Source organism: Fundulus heteroclitus, chromosome 8, assembly GCF_011125445.2.
Source record: "Fundulus heteroclitus isolate FHET01 chromosome 8, MU-UCD_Fhet_4.1, whole genome shotgun sequence".
NCBI classification, from domain to species: domain Eukaryota; kingdom Metazoa; phylum Chordata; class Actinopteri; order Cyprinodontiformes; family Fundulidae; genus Fundulus; species Fundulus heteroclitus.
Genome location: NC_046368.1, coordinates 32,157,578 through 32,173,939, shown reverse-complemented (window position 1 = coordinate 32,173,939; position 16,362 = coordinate 32,157,578). Strand labels below are relative to the sequence as shown.

Below are 16,362 nucleotides of genomic sequence, written 5' to 3'. Positions count from 1 at the left end.
CCCCCTGGGAACCTTTTAGAGGGTATGGCTGCATGGACTCTTTATAATACCAGGATGATTTTGATTAAAATCCCGTAATCTCTAAAGGTTAATGTGAAAATGCAGGATAATGATCCAAAAAATGTATGGCTAAATTATCGCAGTAATGGTCCACCAGAAATCACCTTCATCCATTTTTCATCTTGGACCCATAACTACTACAGAAAAAACAGGCCTGTGAAAGATTTAGAGAGATATTAGAAGTAAGAATAGAAATATCCTCCTCTCTGAAGGAGGAGCTTGTGAATTCATACAGAAATAAACTGTTCTTTTAGGAAATGAGTGATTTGCAAAGCATTGACAGCATGGGAACCTATAATTAAGCCACAGAGGATTTTGTTAAAAATAATTATTTCTTAGTTTGGGATTTGATTTTGTTTCTCCACTGAATAAATGTCAGCAAATTAAAGGCTGGCATTTTCTAAAACAAACAAACAAAAAAAAAACAGTTATACAGTATGCTATTGAATTAATGATGGATTTATTTGAAGGATTTGCAGTTATTTACCAGAGGTTATAACTGGCAGTAAATGTGGCTGGTGTGGTACCAACCTGGAAAAAGGAAATGTTTGACTGTTTCCAAAATCTATACTATAAAAGTATTTTAGATTCCTTTAATCACACAGGAAGTGGCAAACAGTGGCTCCCTGAAATCTGCAGCATGCAATAAAAAATACAAAGGAGATGATATGAAAGGGGTTGAAACCTGCAGGAACAGTGGTGTGTGGTGCAGTATCAGTAGGCCTACGCCCTGAAGGCAATACGTTTTCAATTATTTCCTTATATGCAAATATTTATTTGTGTAAATTAACATTACTTCATGGATTTAACCTTTATTTTTTATATATTTGAAAGTGGTTTATTGTTTGCTTTTACACACAGCTGATGTGTTATTGTACGTCTTCCACTCAGCATCTCCACTGAAAATCCATCACTGTGAAGAGTTTGGTGGAGATTTAGTTCCCTCTCGGAGCTCAGCTGCGTCCAAACTCAAAGAGTTGGCTAAACCTGACGCTGGCCTGTTGCAGTATACCGATTTGCCGGGTTATAAATTACACTGAGCTTTTTTAAAAATTAATTTCCACTGGGTTAGGCTAGGTTGTGGCGGGTTGATGATCAACAGCTCACCTGAAGACCAAATAAGGGAGAAGCTAGCTGGGCTCCCAGGTTTCGGTGCAGAGTACTGTACATTCATAGCTTAGTTAGCTGCTCTGCAGAAACAGATTTATCCAAACCTTTGCCAGAATAAGCTAGACTTGTTTGGTGTCCTGCTTCACCAGTGTCCTACGAAAAGCTCCTCACCAAATAAACATTTCTGTGACAGTTTGGCATTTTGGGACCTACCCCTTCCTCAATAGGAGTTGAATAATGCTGCTTCCTTTTTCTCCTAATGTGAACATACTGTCATACGGCTGTTACAATATTTTGTCTTGAAAGATGGTACCCTGTTCTTTTGCAGCTCATGAATATTCCTCAGAATAACTGTGAAGGTTTGTCATGTTTTTATGCATTTGTTAAACCAAATATTTAAATTTCTGGTTGTTGTTTGAAGGGGGGGGGGGGGGGGTGATGTTTGTGGTTCATGTTGTGAAAGTACCTTTTTAATATGATATTATGGTGTCACCTGTTTCTAGTATGGCTTGCGGTTTCTAAGTTTCAAGCAAGAAAACAAAAAAACTACTGCAATGTCACCTGAAATAAGCACTTTAGATGGTATTTCTCTAACCAACCCCAAGATTGAATATGGCTGCCTTGCTTAGAGAAACATTGTTATAAATGTGTAACTGAGCTGTTTATTTACACTTCCCAAAGTATGTGCACAATCTTTAACGCTGTAATATTTATGCGGCACCAATAGATGGTGATATCATCGGTATCAAAACACAACAGAAGACGGTCTAGAGCTTCTACTAGTTTTAGTAATCTCCGGATATCCTGTCCAGAAGGAACAGAGTTTTTAAAAGTCTCCGTTTTTCTCACCAAAACCTGTCTCGAGCTTGCCTGCTTGTTTTCTAACGTGCAACTGAAACATGGCTAAGTTGGATCGTGCAACAGCACTCCTAGGTCTGAGTTACAGCTTTCTAGTGTTGGCCAATCACATCTGAGTGTGTGCTCATGAGGTGACCAAACAAGACGAAACCGACTGGCCAAACCAATGCCTGGTTGCTTCTTGTCTGGTGTGAGCCTTTAGGCCGCTTAAATGTTTCTTATTGGAGCCAAAAGCAAGTGCTGCATTGCCGTGGAAGTCAGAACTTGGATTTTGCATTCGAACTTAACAGTGTTCCCGTTGCAATTTGGAAAACCAGGGAGATATGCTAACTGTTGTGTTTGGTAACTAGGCAACCTACTGTTAGCAATGCAACCGCATTGTTATGAATCTGTACGCTGGGAACCCGATATTCAAACCGGACACAGTGATTGCGTTTTAAAACGTTAATTTTTTAACAGGAAGAAGGTGATGAAAACAGGCAGGAATGGCTGACTAGGCCCAGAAGCAACAGAGTCTGGCTAACCAAGTTATGTTGACAGAACCAGACTTGACCATGAGTTGCAGGCAGAGCCAGACTCACCAGAAGCTGTATGCTGATGCAGACTTGACCAGAAGCAGCAGATTAGTTCCCAGTGATGCATAGCGAAGCATGAAGAATTCGGGAGTGATCTTTACCAGGCAGTGCACACAAGCACTAAAAAACTGGTAATGGGACACCCCTAATTTAGACTGACCGGAGTGCTAATAAACAGCTTTTCTTAACAGCTCTTACTACATTTTATACACCTGGCAGCCATAGCGGATTCTAAGATTGGGTTTGGTTACTTTAAGAGTGAGAGTTTGGACCTTAGGCGATGTTCTGGTGTATTTTCCTGGCTTGCAACTCAGAAACTCTATCCTCTGAATACAAAGACAATACAGGACAAGTCTTTAGACTTTAATGAGTGGATTATTTCTAAACTTAGTCTAAAGTATGTTTTGGCTCAATCTAGTATCTTATCCAACCGGACAATCTCTGCTTGCTTCTTGGCAGAACCTGGTCCAGATAAGAAATTCTGTTGTAGAATCTGGATAAATGTAAACATTTAAACTAAATTCAGCAAATATTTGGTTCCATTTAAAATCAGTACTTGAAAAGGTATTATATAAAACAATATAGGTAGAACCTGAGGTTTACTGGAACATACATTGATTACTGCATGAAAGAGGTATGATCTGTGAACATTTTTGCTGTTTTAAATGAGCCTAAAGGTGCAGAGGTCAGTGGGGGAGTTGGGGTGGAAAGATTATTAAAGCAGTTGTGATGTGAAAGCACAGTTAAAGCCTCATTTCAACACAACATTTAGGACTCTTATTCATCTCAGATAATATAACAATATTTGTCTTTTGTTTGCTCTGGTCTCCAAATCACTTTAAATACATTATATACACTATTTATAAGCAGGTTTTGGATGCTTTTTTTAACCCCAAGATTGGCTTTAATGTAACTAATTACTAGTGTATTTTCAAGTTCCCAGACTTCTCAAATTAATAAGGTGGATTTAATGTTAAAAAATAGTTAAAAAATTAAAACAAGCAGACAAGAATTTCTGTCTTGCACATTTGGTTTAGTCTCAGACACATGACATAGATGCATGTGGAAGCAAGGAGCTGATGCTGGCTGGATCCAGACCTGCCTCCACCTCATAGCTCTGTTAACCATCGAGCAAACAGTAAGACTTGGACCTGAACAGCAGGCCACGGTGGCACAGTTACTAACTGGGGTTGAAAAGTTGACAAATCTTTTACCTCACATTCATTTGACGCAGTGGGAACTCTCCCCTTAAAAAAGCCTCCCCTGGCCTCAGGACCTTTCAGAACAGGGTTTACCTCATTCTTTTTGAACAGTGGGAAGTACATGTTAACATGTCTGTAAACAATGTTCAACCATTATCTTGGAGGACAAGTATGGGGACAATATTTAGCTGTAATCAAATGGAGTGAAAAAAATGAAGCCACTTAGTCCTCACTATGTGTTGGTGTTGCACTGATTGTGTTTCTAAAGCTGCTGGCCTGTATTCAACAGGTTTAGGTAATTTTGTCTCTTTACCACTGTGTCCTTTAGCAATTTTGGTTGTTTTTTACGCTACCTGGTTGGCTAAGAAAAGTAGCGGTCAGCCACAGGACGTGTGGCACCAAAAACGTCTCAGTTTGTACCTGCCTTTGGGACGTTGTGGTAACTGGTGATTTAAACGTATTTTCTCAGAGAGCACTTAGAGTGCAATAATTTATATACCCTTACAGCAGCTGATTTGGATTTTATTTTGAGTTTGAAGAACGAGAAAAATTGATTATGCTTCATAGGAATTATCTGGCCCAACAGGAGAAAAGAACCATAATCAATAGTGATATGGTGGAGTGTAATTCTTTTCCTCAAGAAAAAAATAAATACAATTAAATGAAATTATATAATAGATGTGAGCTTTTTATAGTGATTTATCTCCAAAATTCTGAACTATCAAAAGAGACAAACTGACATAATGAATAAATGGGTACAAAATGGTTAGTTTACTGGTATGTGGCGGAAGTAGAAATGTAAGACATGAGTACAGACTGTCAAAGGAGAAATTTGACGGCGAGCTGTAATCTACTTATTTAAATTTCAAATGTGTAAAGCTGTTATTCAACTGCAAAGGTAAACTATTTGCTGATGACACACATTTATTTGAAAAGAGACAAAAAGGTGTATTTGTTAAAACACAGTTTTATAAGCTAGCATTGATTTTAAAATATACAGTTTAGAGTTTTTTTTGCAGAAACGGTGAATATTCCAAAGCATTTTTCTATACGCGGAAAAGAATCCAGATTGCTAACCAGGCAAATTGGTAATATGTGGTACCTGAAAGGCTCCAGGTTCACTGTGGCTGTTTTAACAGAAAGCAGAAATTAGTTTTCTGATATTTGTTTCTTAACAAATGCAGATGTTCACAGCAAGGTTCCTTAAAATTGCTGCTGTGGTTGCTTGGGCCTACTTACCTGAACAGGAACCGGTTCCCATTCCACACTAGATTCACATACAAATTTGAAAAAAACGTCCCTGTCTGACAAGTTTTCAACATTTTGTATATTCTTTTGGTAATAGAAAATATTGTGAAAAAATGTGGCATCTTTTTTTTGTTTTATTTGGCCACGTTCCTGATAATAGGGGACATATGGTTTCAAATTGATCATATGATAAAGAGTTAAATGGGAAGACTTTAAAGACTTTTGTTTAGGAGTGTAACAGTACATGCTTCAGTTAGCAAACACACTATTTAAGGCTCCACATAAAAGATCATTATCTTGGAGCAATTTTAAAATGCTCACAAGAAGCTTTACCCTCATTGGTTTTGTTTTTTTTGCTCTTTAAATTCACCAATATGCCCATCACAGTATTGTGCCTCTCCTCGGCCTTAGGTAAATAACCCTTCAGTCTGGCCACAGATTTTTTAAACATACTTAAAGTTTCTGCAGCACGAGTCTCACATTTCTAAGATTATATTTGTTCTGCACAAGTGCTGCTCTAATTTGTTCCAAGGTATTGATAATAGTGTCAATATCATGCTATGCTATGCAGACGCCCTGTCAGTACTGATAAAGATTCCCTCACTCCACATGCTGGACCTACCTTTTGATCAATTTCTCTAATAATTATTGGGGGAATTGAGGACTTGTTGAACTTCAACTTCCAGATGGTCAGTTGAACCCTTCGATATAAAAAAACAAAAAGGTGACCCCATCCTGACAGTAGAATACTGTAGATTCCACAACCACAGTACTTTAAGAATGACTCAAGATACTTAATAAAAGGGACCGGACACGATGTTCTACAAAAGAAACTTTATTTTCATGCATTTAAACTCAAATAATGTGTTTTTTTAACACCTACATGTGCGGTATGATGGACAGGGTGACAGCAGTTTAAGTAAAGAAGGTGGTACTTGTCTGGCCCAATAACCAAAATCTGATCCCATTTCAGAGGCTTCTGATCCCCTTCACAGTCATAACAGCTTAAAGGCGTATTTATCTGCAGTGAAATAGGTCTAACTCAACTGATGGCTGTTTAAAGTACTATTCTTCTTTTTTTTTTGTTTTTATTAATAGAATTAGAGCAAGAAAATAAATTATGCTCTTTGGTTGACTTTTGTGACCTAACAGTTAACAAAGGTGCCCTGTTTGATGATACCCCCCCCCCCCCCAATAGCTCCATAATTTCTTTGTTCAGTTATGCTTGTGACAATAATACAAAGAAACATCAGACAATCAGCTGTAGAGTAATCTTCCCCACAGATGGTCTTTATGGTGGTGTTTCCAGAAACCCCTTCATTATGACAAATAGTCTGCATTCTTAGTAAAGCAGGTGTACCTCGTTTTGCTGTGAATGTCTACAGAGACGTGCATTTTAACCTTTTAACACTATGTGCTCACATCCTGGTTGTAGCATTGTCCAAGACTGTTTAAATGATTTTGTGTAATCCAATTAACACTCTGTACTTAAAAACAGCACCAGAAGACCCTTTTCCAGAACTAAAGCACTATAAAGCTGGCTCTGACACCTGTGATTTGAGTGGAAAACATCAGAAGCAATACCAAAGTAATACCCCATCACACAATGGCATATCTGTCTTATGTTCCTTTGGCATGTAAAATGTGCAGCTTTTAGTTGCCTAAATAACGCTCCAGCATGGCATGGTGTGCCACTGATATTGTAGAATATCTGATCTACTGCTAAGCCAAGCTGCCACTTTGTTTTAACAGGAACTCTGGTACCAAGTGCTACTCAAATGTCCTAGCAATGACCCGATAATACCGTTACTTAAACTGACGCTGCTTTATACAGAGCCTTTGTCTGCGTTGATGAAGATTCACTCAGTTTCAGTTTAAGTACTAAAACTGTCAGCCCAAGATGGTCAGGTGATCATCAAGTATGAAATAAGTGACAGTTAAAAAGTATCTCACACTGTATATAACATTGGTGTATCATAAAGACTTCATAGGCAGTATAGATCTTGAGGTTTCCCTAAATGTGTTTAATGTCCGTACATTTAGACCCTCAATAGCAGAGCTTTTAAAAATCTCAACAGACAGACCAAGAATAAAAAAACAGTGAGACAGCAACTTCAGTTGGTCTAATCCTCATCAGAACAGTGTGTACTGTTACACCCCTTCTTACGCTGTTTTAATCTTGTTCTCACCTAATGTATCTTTCAAAAAGCGTCTGTAGCCACCCAGTAAATCTGTAGCCAGAAAATATTCCCATGATTTCAAACACAGAGAGGGTGGATGGGGACTAATTTCTGCCCAGCAATCTCCTCTAAATTTAAAAGCTGGTGCTGGGAAAGATCTCCACTGAATGAAAAACACCTTCGATTTTTATTCTTTAGCATCCTTCTGACCAGAAGTGTAAAACCTGCACAATAAATGCAACTACGTTAGCCTTACTCTGTGTTTTAGGTAAACATTCCTGATGGTTCATAGGTCCCACGTAGCTGTAGTTATCACTGATTTCTGGTGAAGTCACTGGTTGGCTGCAGAAGTTTGTTTGCTGGGAAGTGTGAAAAATTCCTTAGCAAGGATGTATTTATTATAAATATAATATTTATTTATTTTTTGTGGCAATGGATCTGTGAAACGGGCTTCCAGCTGTAACCACAGCTTTTATTGGGTTACTTTGCCCAGAAACACTGTGTTCAGTTCCCTTATTTATGTTTGGGTTATATTCATGTAAATACTATGTATATGAAAACATGCTGAGAGACATGTAGAAAAAAAACATAGATCTATTTATTCTGAGATGAAGTTTTATTTCCAATGTTGGAAGGCATTGCATAGCAATAAACATTGCACAGAGTTGACCTTATCTTCTGGTTCTTAATTCCCTTTTTTCTTTACCATCATACCAAAGCTGACTTTTCTTCTTTTATCCTTGTGTTTCCACATACACTTCTCCATCCACTTCTTCACCCTTCACCCGCCGGGTAGAAGTATTGAAATTCCTCTGGCCTGGGCTCCCGGTCTGATCTGACCCGCCTTCAGAGCCGAGCTTATCAGCAACCCCTGCAGTGTTGTTTTTGCTTTCGCAGCGGTGTGATGATTAGACTTTCTCATGAAGATTAAATATTTTCCAGTTCAGAGGGACTTTTTCCACATTGTCTCATTCACACATTAAGCCGTTTGAACTTTCATCCAATGGATGCAATATTGACAGGAGCAAATGGCAGACTAATATAGATAGCATTCTTAATGCAGTGTCTCTCAGGAGTTCACACGCCTCTGTTAAAACTCCAGGGTTTTGTGGTGTGAAAATGTATTATGGATAAACTATGCAAGGGTATTTCAATCTGAAAAACTCACACGGAAAGAAGAGACAATTAGAAGAATTTATTGATACAATATTTTAAGACTTTGGCGCTCAGACCTCAGCAGGAAACATTCACGCTGAATTATACTTCAATATGCATAAGCAGGTGTATGAGAATAGGAATGATCCCCCAGGCCTGAAACTGGTGGTGGAGTGGAGATAGAAAAAGTTTGTTCAGTCCATATGATGATCTGTTTGAGCTAGATGTCCAATTTGATAAACACAGGTTTGCATGATTGTCCATGATGAGTAAGCTTGAAGCGCCTGTGGAGAGGAAAAACTCCCCTTTGGGAAGAAACCTCTAGCAGAACCAGGCTCAACATGGCGGTCTTCTGCCGGACCGATTTAGAAATGACAGCGAATTCTGAATAGTCCAGGAGGAATTACACTCTGATAGGAACAAGGTTGTAGGAGCACATAGGAAAGCCAGATGGAGCTGCTATGATGGTGGAGAAGGGGATGGAGGTGGGTTGAATCCAGTCATCAGAGTCCAGATCAGACATCGCACAGTGACTGCTTGCTTGCTGGGTAGAAGTTGAGCTGGATTTGAAGTTCTTTTAAGACAGGTCAAGGACGCTGATTGGCTTCGAGGAGGAGCAGTTCAAAGCTGATTGGCTTGCGTCGGAGGCGAATGAGTCCCTGATTGATGGAGGTAAGCAATGAGTTTCTTCAGACTGAATTTCTGCTTTAGCTCAATTTCCTCACACAATGTGATATTTAGACAATTCAGCTGAAAACAAACAAAAAGAGGGAAGGAACAAAAAACAATATCTAAAAGCTGGTATAGTCCAGCTCATTAAGAGTGCACAGCCTTTGTTGCAGGTCTTTTTTGATAACATTTCAGTGTTTAGTCTTCTTCAATAGGAGTCTATCAGCATCCAACACTTCGACTTGACAATATCTGCTCACTCTACACAGCAAAGTTCTTCACATCTCTTACATTGCGAGGACATCTCATGTCCACAGCCCACACAGATCCTCCGCCAAATGTACTAAACTCTGATTAAGCCGTCAAAAACTTAAATTTCCTTCTACTCTAACAAAAAACTCAAACCCTACTTATCTTCAGTTTTCTAATAGACGCCTAAAGGGTTTGCGCGAATAATGACAGGTAGTTGGAATTGTTCATATCCTCATCCATCTTGGCAAAAGGTCTAGTTTCATCGAAAGAAATTGAAGCCCAGATCATGGTTCTCCCACTGCCGTTCTTTGTTGTTAGTTTGCCAGTGGCCAGTGCCCCTGTAGAATTGGACCTGGCCCCTGTAATGGCTCTTCTACTAAAGAGTAAAAGACATAATACTAAATCAATTTCTCATGATGATATGGACTGGCACAGAAACCATAACTTTTACCTTTACAGTTTTACTTTAACAATGATTTCCAAAATGAAGGTGTTGCACTTTTAACCCCAGCTGTATTGAGATGGGATCTCCTTTTTCATCTGCTAGATAAGGGGTCTGCAACCTGCAGTTCCAGGGCCAAAAGTGGCTCTGTGGCTCATTCAGTATATTGATCAATTAAATATTCCCCTGTTTTATTGTTTCAATCCTCTGTTCTGTGCCCCCATGAAAAAACACCGGCCCCACCTGGCCCCCTTTGGTCTAGAACTGCCATCAGATTGTTATCACGTGTACAAGACAACCAGTGTTTGGCTGCTTCTGCAGAATTTCTGTTGCTTCTGCGGAATTGCCTTTGTACTCTTGGTAACCTCACTGACTAGGTTTCAGTCTTTTAATCAAGTCTTTCTCCATACCGGTGCACCCACTGGGAGAAGCCATGTTACGTCACTATTTGTGATTTCAGTAGCTGAAAGGGGACAAACTTGTCAGCCATCCCCCCTTTTTCCCTGTCTGTCTTCTATTGACCCTTTGCAACTATGCCACTTAATTATGTGAGCGCACCATGACGGACATCGGAAGTGAGGGTAAGTATTGAACAGAGCGACTGCAATTGTTTTCCTGAGTTATTTTTGAGTTGTTTTTGCCAGTGTAGCCATGGCTGCTACTTCAAGTCGAGCTACTTTGTCTGTGGAAGTAGCACACCTAGTTGGGTCTCATAGAGAGAAATATTTACAAAACTTAGAAATAGCTTAGAAACCAACCTTCTCCCTCCGGACATGTTGGTTGGTTTGATCAGATTGCTGACTTTACCTGAATGATTTATAACACTATATCATGAACAGCATTCCCCTTACACTGGAGCAGACTTAAAAACATACAAAAGTCTAGATGCTTACCAGTTTTTTGTCGCTGGTTGGGTCAATGGGACAAGCTGCTACTCCCACATAGAAGGGACAATGTTGTGATCTAAAGCAGTGCTAGTGGGCGTGGCTGAGTGGTGGCTCCTTCCTGGTTTTGTGGCGCAACTGCTAGCAATCCTGAAATCAACCTGGCAGTATATAAACCCCTGGAACCAGACAGCAGGCGCCAGTTTGTTCTCTCTCTTTGACCTCGTTTTGGAGAAGTTGGACGGCGCTCAGACCACTCAGACTGCCTGCCTGCCTGCCTTCCTGCCTGCCTGCCTTCCTGCCTGCCTGCCTGCCTGTCTGCCTGCCAAAGCCACAGCCGAAGATACGCACAAGTTAACTGGAGAGTCTTGCCTTGTGACCAACCTACTAAACACGCAAGTTAATTGGAGAGTTTTGCATCTGTTCCAAGTCCAAGTTTGCAAGTTAACAGGAAAGTCTTGCCTTGTGATCAACCCTACGGAGGTTAACTGGAGAGTCTTGCACCCCTTTGTTTTCCTTCCCTTTTGGAAGTGCCTTTTGTTAAAATAAAAGATTATTTATTTTTACATCTCGAGTCTGAGTCTGCATTTCAGTTCTGTACAAAACTAACCATAACAGACAAGATACCTCATAATGGCGAAGGTAAGAGTTGCTTGTTAATTAATGCAATTTTATTCTTTTGTCATGTAGGCCTACATTGGATTTACATAATTACTGCAAGGATCTATGCTGCTTCAAGGAAACCATACAGTTAAAAGCGGAAGGATGAGAAATGCATTACGTCTGAACAAAAACGATAAAATGACAAGTTTGGCTTGCATCTTTGTTTGTTTGTGCCTCAGATCGTGCAGCACACTATAACCATTGTACTGCGAAAACTAATGTATAAAAGTGATATTAGGCTGGTTTGTTTGTTTGTTTCTGGACAGGCTTTACAGTAGTAACAGGCACGGATACCCATAGTTTTGATGTCCGTCATGGCGGAGTGGGCAAAGTTTTTGAAGAGTGGGACGTCACGTGCAAAGACTCAATATGAAGACTTGCGTTTAGTACAGGAGGAGTTGAAAACAAGCAAAGATGACCGTAGATCATTTTATTTGCCATCCATTCATCCATTTTCTAACATGTCTATCCCTTGTGGGGTCGCGAGGGGTGCTCATGCCTAGCTGTCAATAGGCAAGAGGTGGGGTACACCCTGGACAGGTCGCCAGTCTATTTGCCATTTTCTGTTGAAATGGAGGAACATCCATACTCTATGCCCAGTGAGAGGGAACAGAAAGTGACCAAGAAAAAGAAGTAATAACTGAGACAAAATAAGAGTTTATAAAGCGCAGCTACTATTACCATGAGGAAGCAGAAAAAGAAACAGGACTACAGTGCCCTGTTTCTAGGGAAATGTAGTCCAGCAACTACTCTGAGCTCAGAACTCTACCCTGCTACCCCCCTTCCCTGCTGACATCTGTGGATTCTTTCTGAACTGTTAGCCGGCTGATAACATCAAGGACAATGGCCTCTGGAGAGTGTTCACGGAAATATCCAAACAGACACACATAACTGATGCTCATAAAACTGATGAACTTACACGCGACTGGTCTCAAATGTTTACCTTCTGCTATATGTGTCTCGTCTTATTTGTGCTTTTTGTGCAAGAGGTTTTTGATATCTCAAACTGTATCTTGTTATAGGATAAAGTATGAGTTATGTTTTTTGTCCTCTCACCTTTTTTTGTGGCATTTATTTTTCCACAGAGTAATGGATATCAGCTGGCCCGTTCACTGTCTGTAGTGTGCAGTGGGACCTGGTCTCTTTACATGTATTTATAGTTGCTTATATTAGAGCCCAAATAAGCAACTGCACGTTCAAAAATTATCCCAAAAAAAACGTGACTCACAATTTACAAGCGACTTCAGAAACAGTGGACTTGGCAACAGTGCAGACAAAACATTTCACACGATATGTGTATATATATATATATATATATATATATATATATATATATATATATATATATATTAAAAAATAAGATGACGATTAAGTTTTGTTGTGTCTGCCTCACTAAAAATGTCATTATGGTAACACACAATGACAATATAACTTATGTATTCTTGACTCCGAGCTGGACCAAGGTGGAGAAATATATAGAGGAGCCAGTTCTAGTTTCAAAGTTTTCAGACCAAAAGAGACCGGATGAGAAAGGAAGACATGAATGAAGGTTCCTGAGATTGGGATTTGAACCCCAGACAGTTGCATTGATGTCCATAACCTTCGATACATAGGGGACCCAATGCCACACAAAACTGAAAACTGATTAAAAAGACAAATAGATGAATAATGTGACAGAATATGTTTGACTTTAATGTATTTATTATACTCTATTCTTCACTGTTAGGGTGATGTGAAAATGACTTGAAGAATTTTACATCATGCTTGGAAAATTGTACTTTTACATCACATTTTTAAAACAAGAAGAACTTTGATAGATGGCATAAAGATGAGCAGCATTGGAAACCCTCAGAAATCAGAGCTTTCTTTTCCTCTTTTAAATAAGAGAGTTTAAAATGCCTTTTTTAGGAGTTTCAGAAAACAGTTTCAGAACATAAAGTGACAAGAAACAGTTTTTGATCAATACATGTCAAATAATGTTCGTTAAAACTCAGTGTGGAGTTGTGAAGTTATCATCAGTTATGGTTGCCTGTAGTAGAGGAATGTCATATTGTGTGCAATGAGCTGTGTTTTTGAGGCAAATGAATGCGGTCCAACCAGGTTTGGGCATGTCCCATTATGTTGCACTGTCCGCAAGTGCACCTATAATCAGGTAAGGTTAACATGTGGCTTGAACATTTGCATGTTCAACATGCACTCATAGTGAAACAGGATTACTGCTGCTATCAGCGTATCCTTTTTCATCAACAGACAAGGAATCAAGATGAAAGGCTTCTAAATTTGAGAAAACCACTGAAAACACTATACATTTGCTCCTCTCACTTTGTGAACAAAAAGCCCATGGAGGAAAATGCTTACCCAATAGGGTAAGCATTGGTTATGAGCATCTACCTGAGAAACAGGTCGACTGCTGAAAAGGTGTATCAGCAGTGACGAGAACAGATCAGGTAAGTTAAGTAGGTTAAAGACATAACTAGTAACATAGTTCTGTCTTGTTATGATCAATATCAATCCATTAGTCAAAGACGCCCCGGTATATCCTCATGATTAACCTATAATTAATGAGCTTTAAACAAATTATTCGATTAATATTAAATTAAATAATATTTTTACCTCCATTCCTTTTCTGAAGCAAAGCCATTGTTGAAGCACTTAAACATGCAAATATATATAATCAGAGGCAATTTTTTCAGGTTATCATCCAACTTTTTAAAGATGCGGGTATAGTTTTGATTATATTGTTTCCTTTCAGGTGTAAAAGTTGATAATTGGAAATGTTCCTATCAACATTTGCTCTGTTAGCATGTAAGAATGCTGGTCTAGAAGTTTGGTCACAATTCACACAGAGCATCTTGTGACATAGGATTAAGGGGGTAGTCCTTTAACAGAACCTCCCTTACGCAGTTCAGCAATATTCCTTTAATTAACCAAAACCTGTTGTTTTGTGACCTGTCCAGGGTGTACCCCGCCTCTCGCCCATTGAACTCCTGGAGATAGGCACTGCCCTTCACGACCCCATGAGGGTTAAAGTGAGTAAGAAAATGGATGGATGTTGTTTTGTTTCTTAATTTTTAATATGAAGCAGTTCTAGGAGCCCATTAAAATGCTGTCACCATAAAATTAAAAATAACTGAGAGTCAGTTTCTAATGAATTTGCTTACTTGATAGTAGCTAAAGACTTGGCATGCTATTTGTTCAATTTCAGACGCTTCACCACGCTCCATCAGGCATGCAAACCAACCATCATCAAGGTATGCCAGGTCAGAGTAACCACTGGGACCCTCATTAATGATCCAAGGCTGGCTCCATGCATTTGGATCCAGTGGGGATTTGTTCAGATACACCCCTAAATCCACCCTTTTGGACTGACTGGTGGGATGGGAGTACAGGAGCCAACTAGGCGCCTGGTTTGAACCTGCCATGCCAGATTGATCTGGAAAGGAAACCACACTCCCCTGACAGCCTCCACCTGTTTCCACAAGCTTCCCAGCGGATGGAAGGGTGAGGAAATCTTCTCCTCTGTTGTCACTGACGGCCTCCACTCTATAACCTCTCTCATTCCGGGCGTTGCAATAAATGTACCAGGAGCCTTTGCCATCCAAAACCTCAGCCATTTCACATTCAACCGATTTGTCGTCCAGCATGTTGCCAGACTGCCACGTCATACCGTTATCGTCGCTGTAAAAGCAGAGCGCACGTGAAACCGCAAAAAAACACGATATACAGAAGCATGAGGGGGAGCGAGACCCATAAGCATAGGCTGGAACGATCAATCTGCCGCTCTCTGTTTGGATGCCGTGGCCCGGTCCGACTGCGAACGTTGCCCACTTTTTCATTTGAGGAAAATTTATTGTCAAATCGGTGACTGAGCTCCAGGTCTCACCAGCATCCCTGGTTGTGATGTAGCAGAGACGGGCCTTGTTGATGCCCCAGAACCTTTGCCATGGTTCTGAAACATTGCCTTCAACACAGATGAAAAACAGAAAGAGTGTTTTGGTTGTTCTTTCATAGACTGGGCATGGATTCATGGGACGATATCCACCAAGATGGACCTTCTCCACCACGTTTCTGGACATTGACCACTGCAAAGGGATGTTATTCAGAGTAAATGCCAAGCTGAAATGGATGATATACAGTGAGAAAACAGCAGGTTCAGGCGATTACCTTAACACTTATTTCATGAGTGGTTTCGTCTTTAATCAGAGTTCCTGTTTTCATAACCAGCACCTCCGCACTGGCATCATTTGAGGTTTTCCGCTTCTCTGCAAAGGCCAGCAGAACGCTTTTTTCTTGGTCATAACACAGAGCAGGAATCCTGTACACCTCCTCCTTGTTGGAAAGAAAGACTGTTCCCTGCTGTTCAGAAGTACTTGAAGCGTCCATGATTTCTCTTCTGTGGACAAAACAAACAATGTTTTATCAGGCATGGTTCTGCAGCTTATAGGGAGGAGACGTTATTGCAATTGCAGTGGGGCCATATCAAAGTGTGATAATGTATTTATTATAGGTAAAGAACGGTTCAGTGCCATAAGAGAGTTTTATCTGGGATTATTTGGAATAAAGGGCATGCATGAGGTTGACATGGTGATAAGTGTGAAGCTTATCACATATTTGAAGAAAATATACCCACCCATATAATAAATGGCTAAAACAGACACCAAGCAAAACAAAACGATACACTGTGGATGTCAGTTGTGTGCTTTGTATTCATGGTACATGTACCTACTCAGGATTAATGTTTTCTTTGGTTTGTACATAAAATTGAGTAAATAAGGGTAAACAGGACAGGACTCATCTCCTGTAATGGTAAAACATTTTAGTATGAAAAGCTAAACAATTTGCATCCAGCTTCAAGAATGAATAAATGTCAATGATTTTGAGTCAGAATTACAAAGGGGGGGGGGGGGTCTGAATCTCAGCAGGAGGCATTGTAGAGATTGATGACAACAGGCAAGAATGATTTAGAAGATGCAGAGCGTAAACATTTTTTTTCAAGTCGATTTCTAAATAGATTTCAGGTCTGAACTTTGACTGGACCATTCTAACACCTGCATATACTTTGAG

General features: G+C 39.8%; 1 protein-coding gene across 1 annotated transcript; it reads right to left on the bottom strand.

Annotated features, from left to right (window-relative positions):
* Nucleotides 1–14,380: 14,380 nt before the first annotated feature.
* Nucleotides 14,381–15,681, bottom strand: LOC105915596 (sialidase-4-like). Its single transcript, XM_036140727.1, has 2 exons — nt 15,463–15,681; nt 14,381–15,380 (listed from the first exon to the last, which is right to left on the bottom strand). The coding sequence occupies exons 1-2, from the start codon at nt 15,679–15,681 to the stop codon at nt 14,436–14,438; spliced, it is 1,164 nt and encodes a 387-aa protein (XP_035996620.1). The 3' UTR covers nt 14,381–14,435.
* Nucleotides 15,682–16,362: the final 681 nt, after the last annotated feature.

What these genes read in the sequence shown, in the direction of transcription:
- LOC105915596 (XM_036140727.1), bottom strand. Translation starts at nt 15,681, where the DNA reads ATGGACGCTTCAAGTACTTCTGAACAGCAGGGAACAGTCTTTCTTTCC. An exon ending in CTCATGAAATAAGTGTTAAG is followed by an intron (nt 15,381 to 15,462) that starts GTAATCGCCTGA and finishes ATCCCTTTGCAG; the next exon opens with TGGTCAATGTCCAGAAACGT.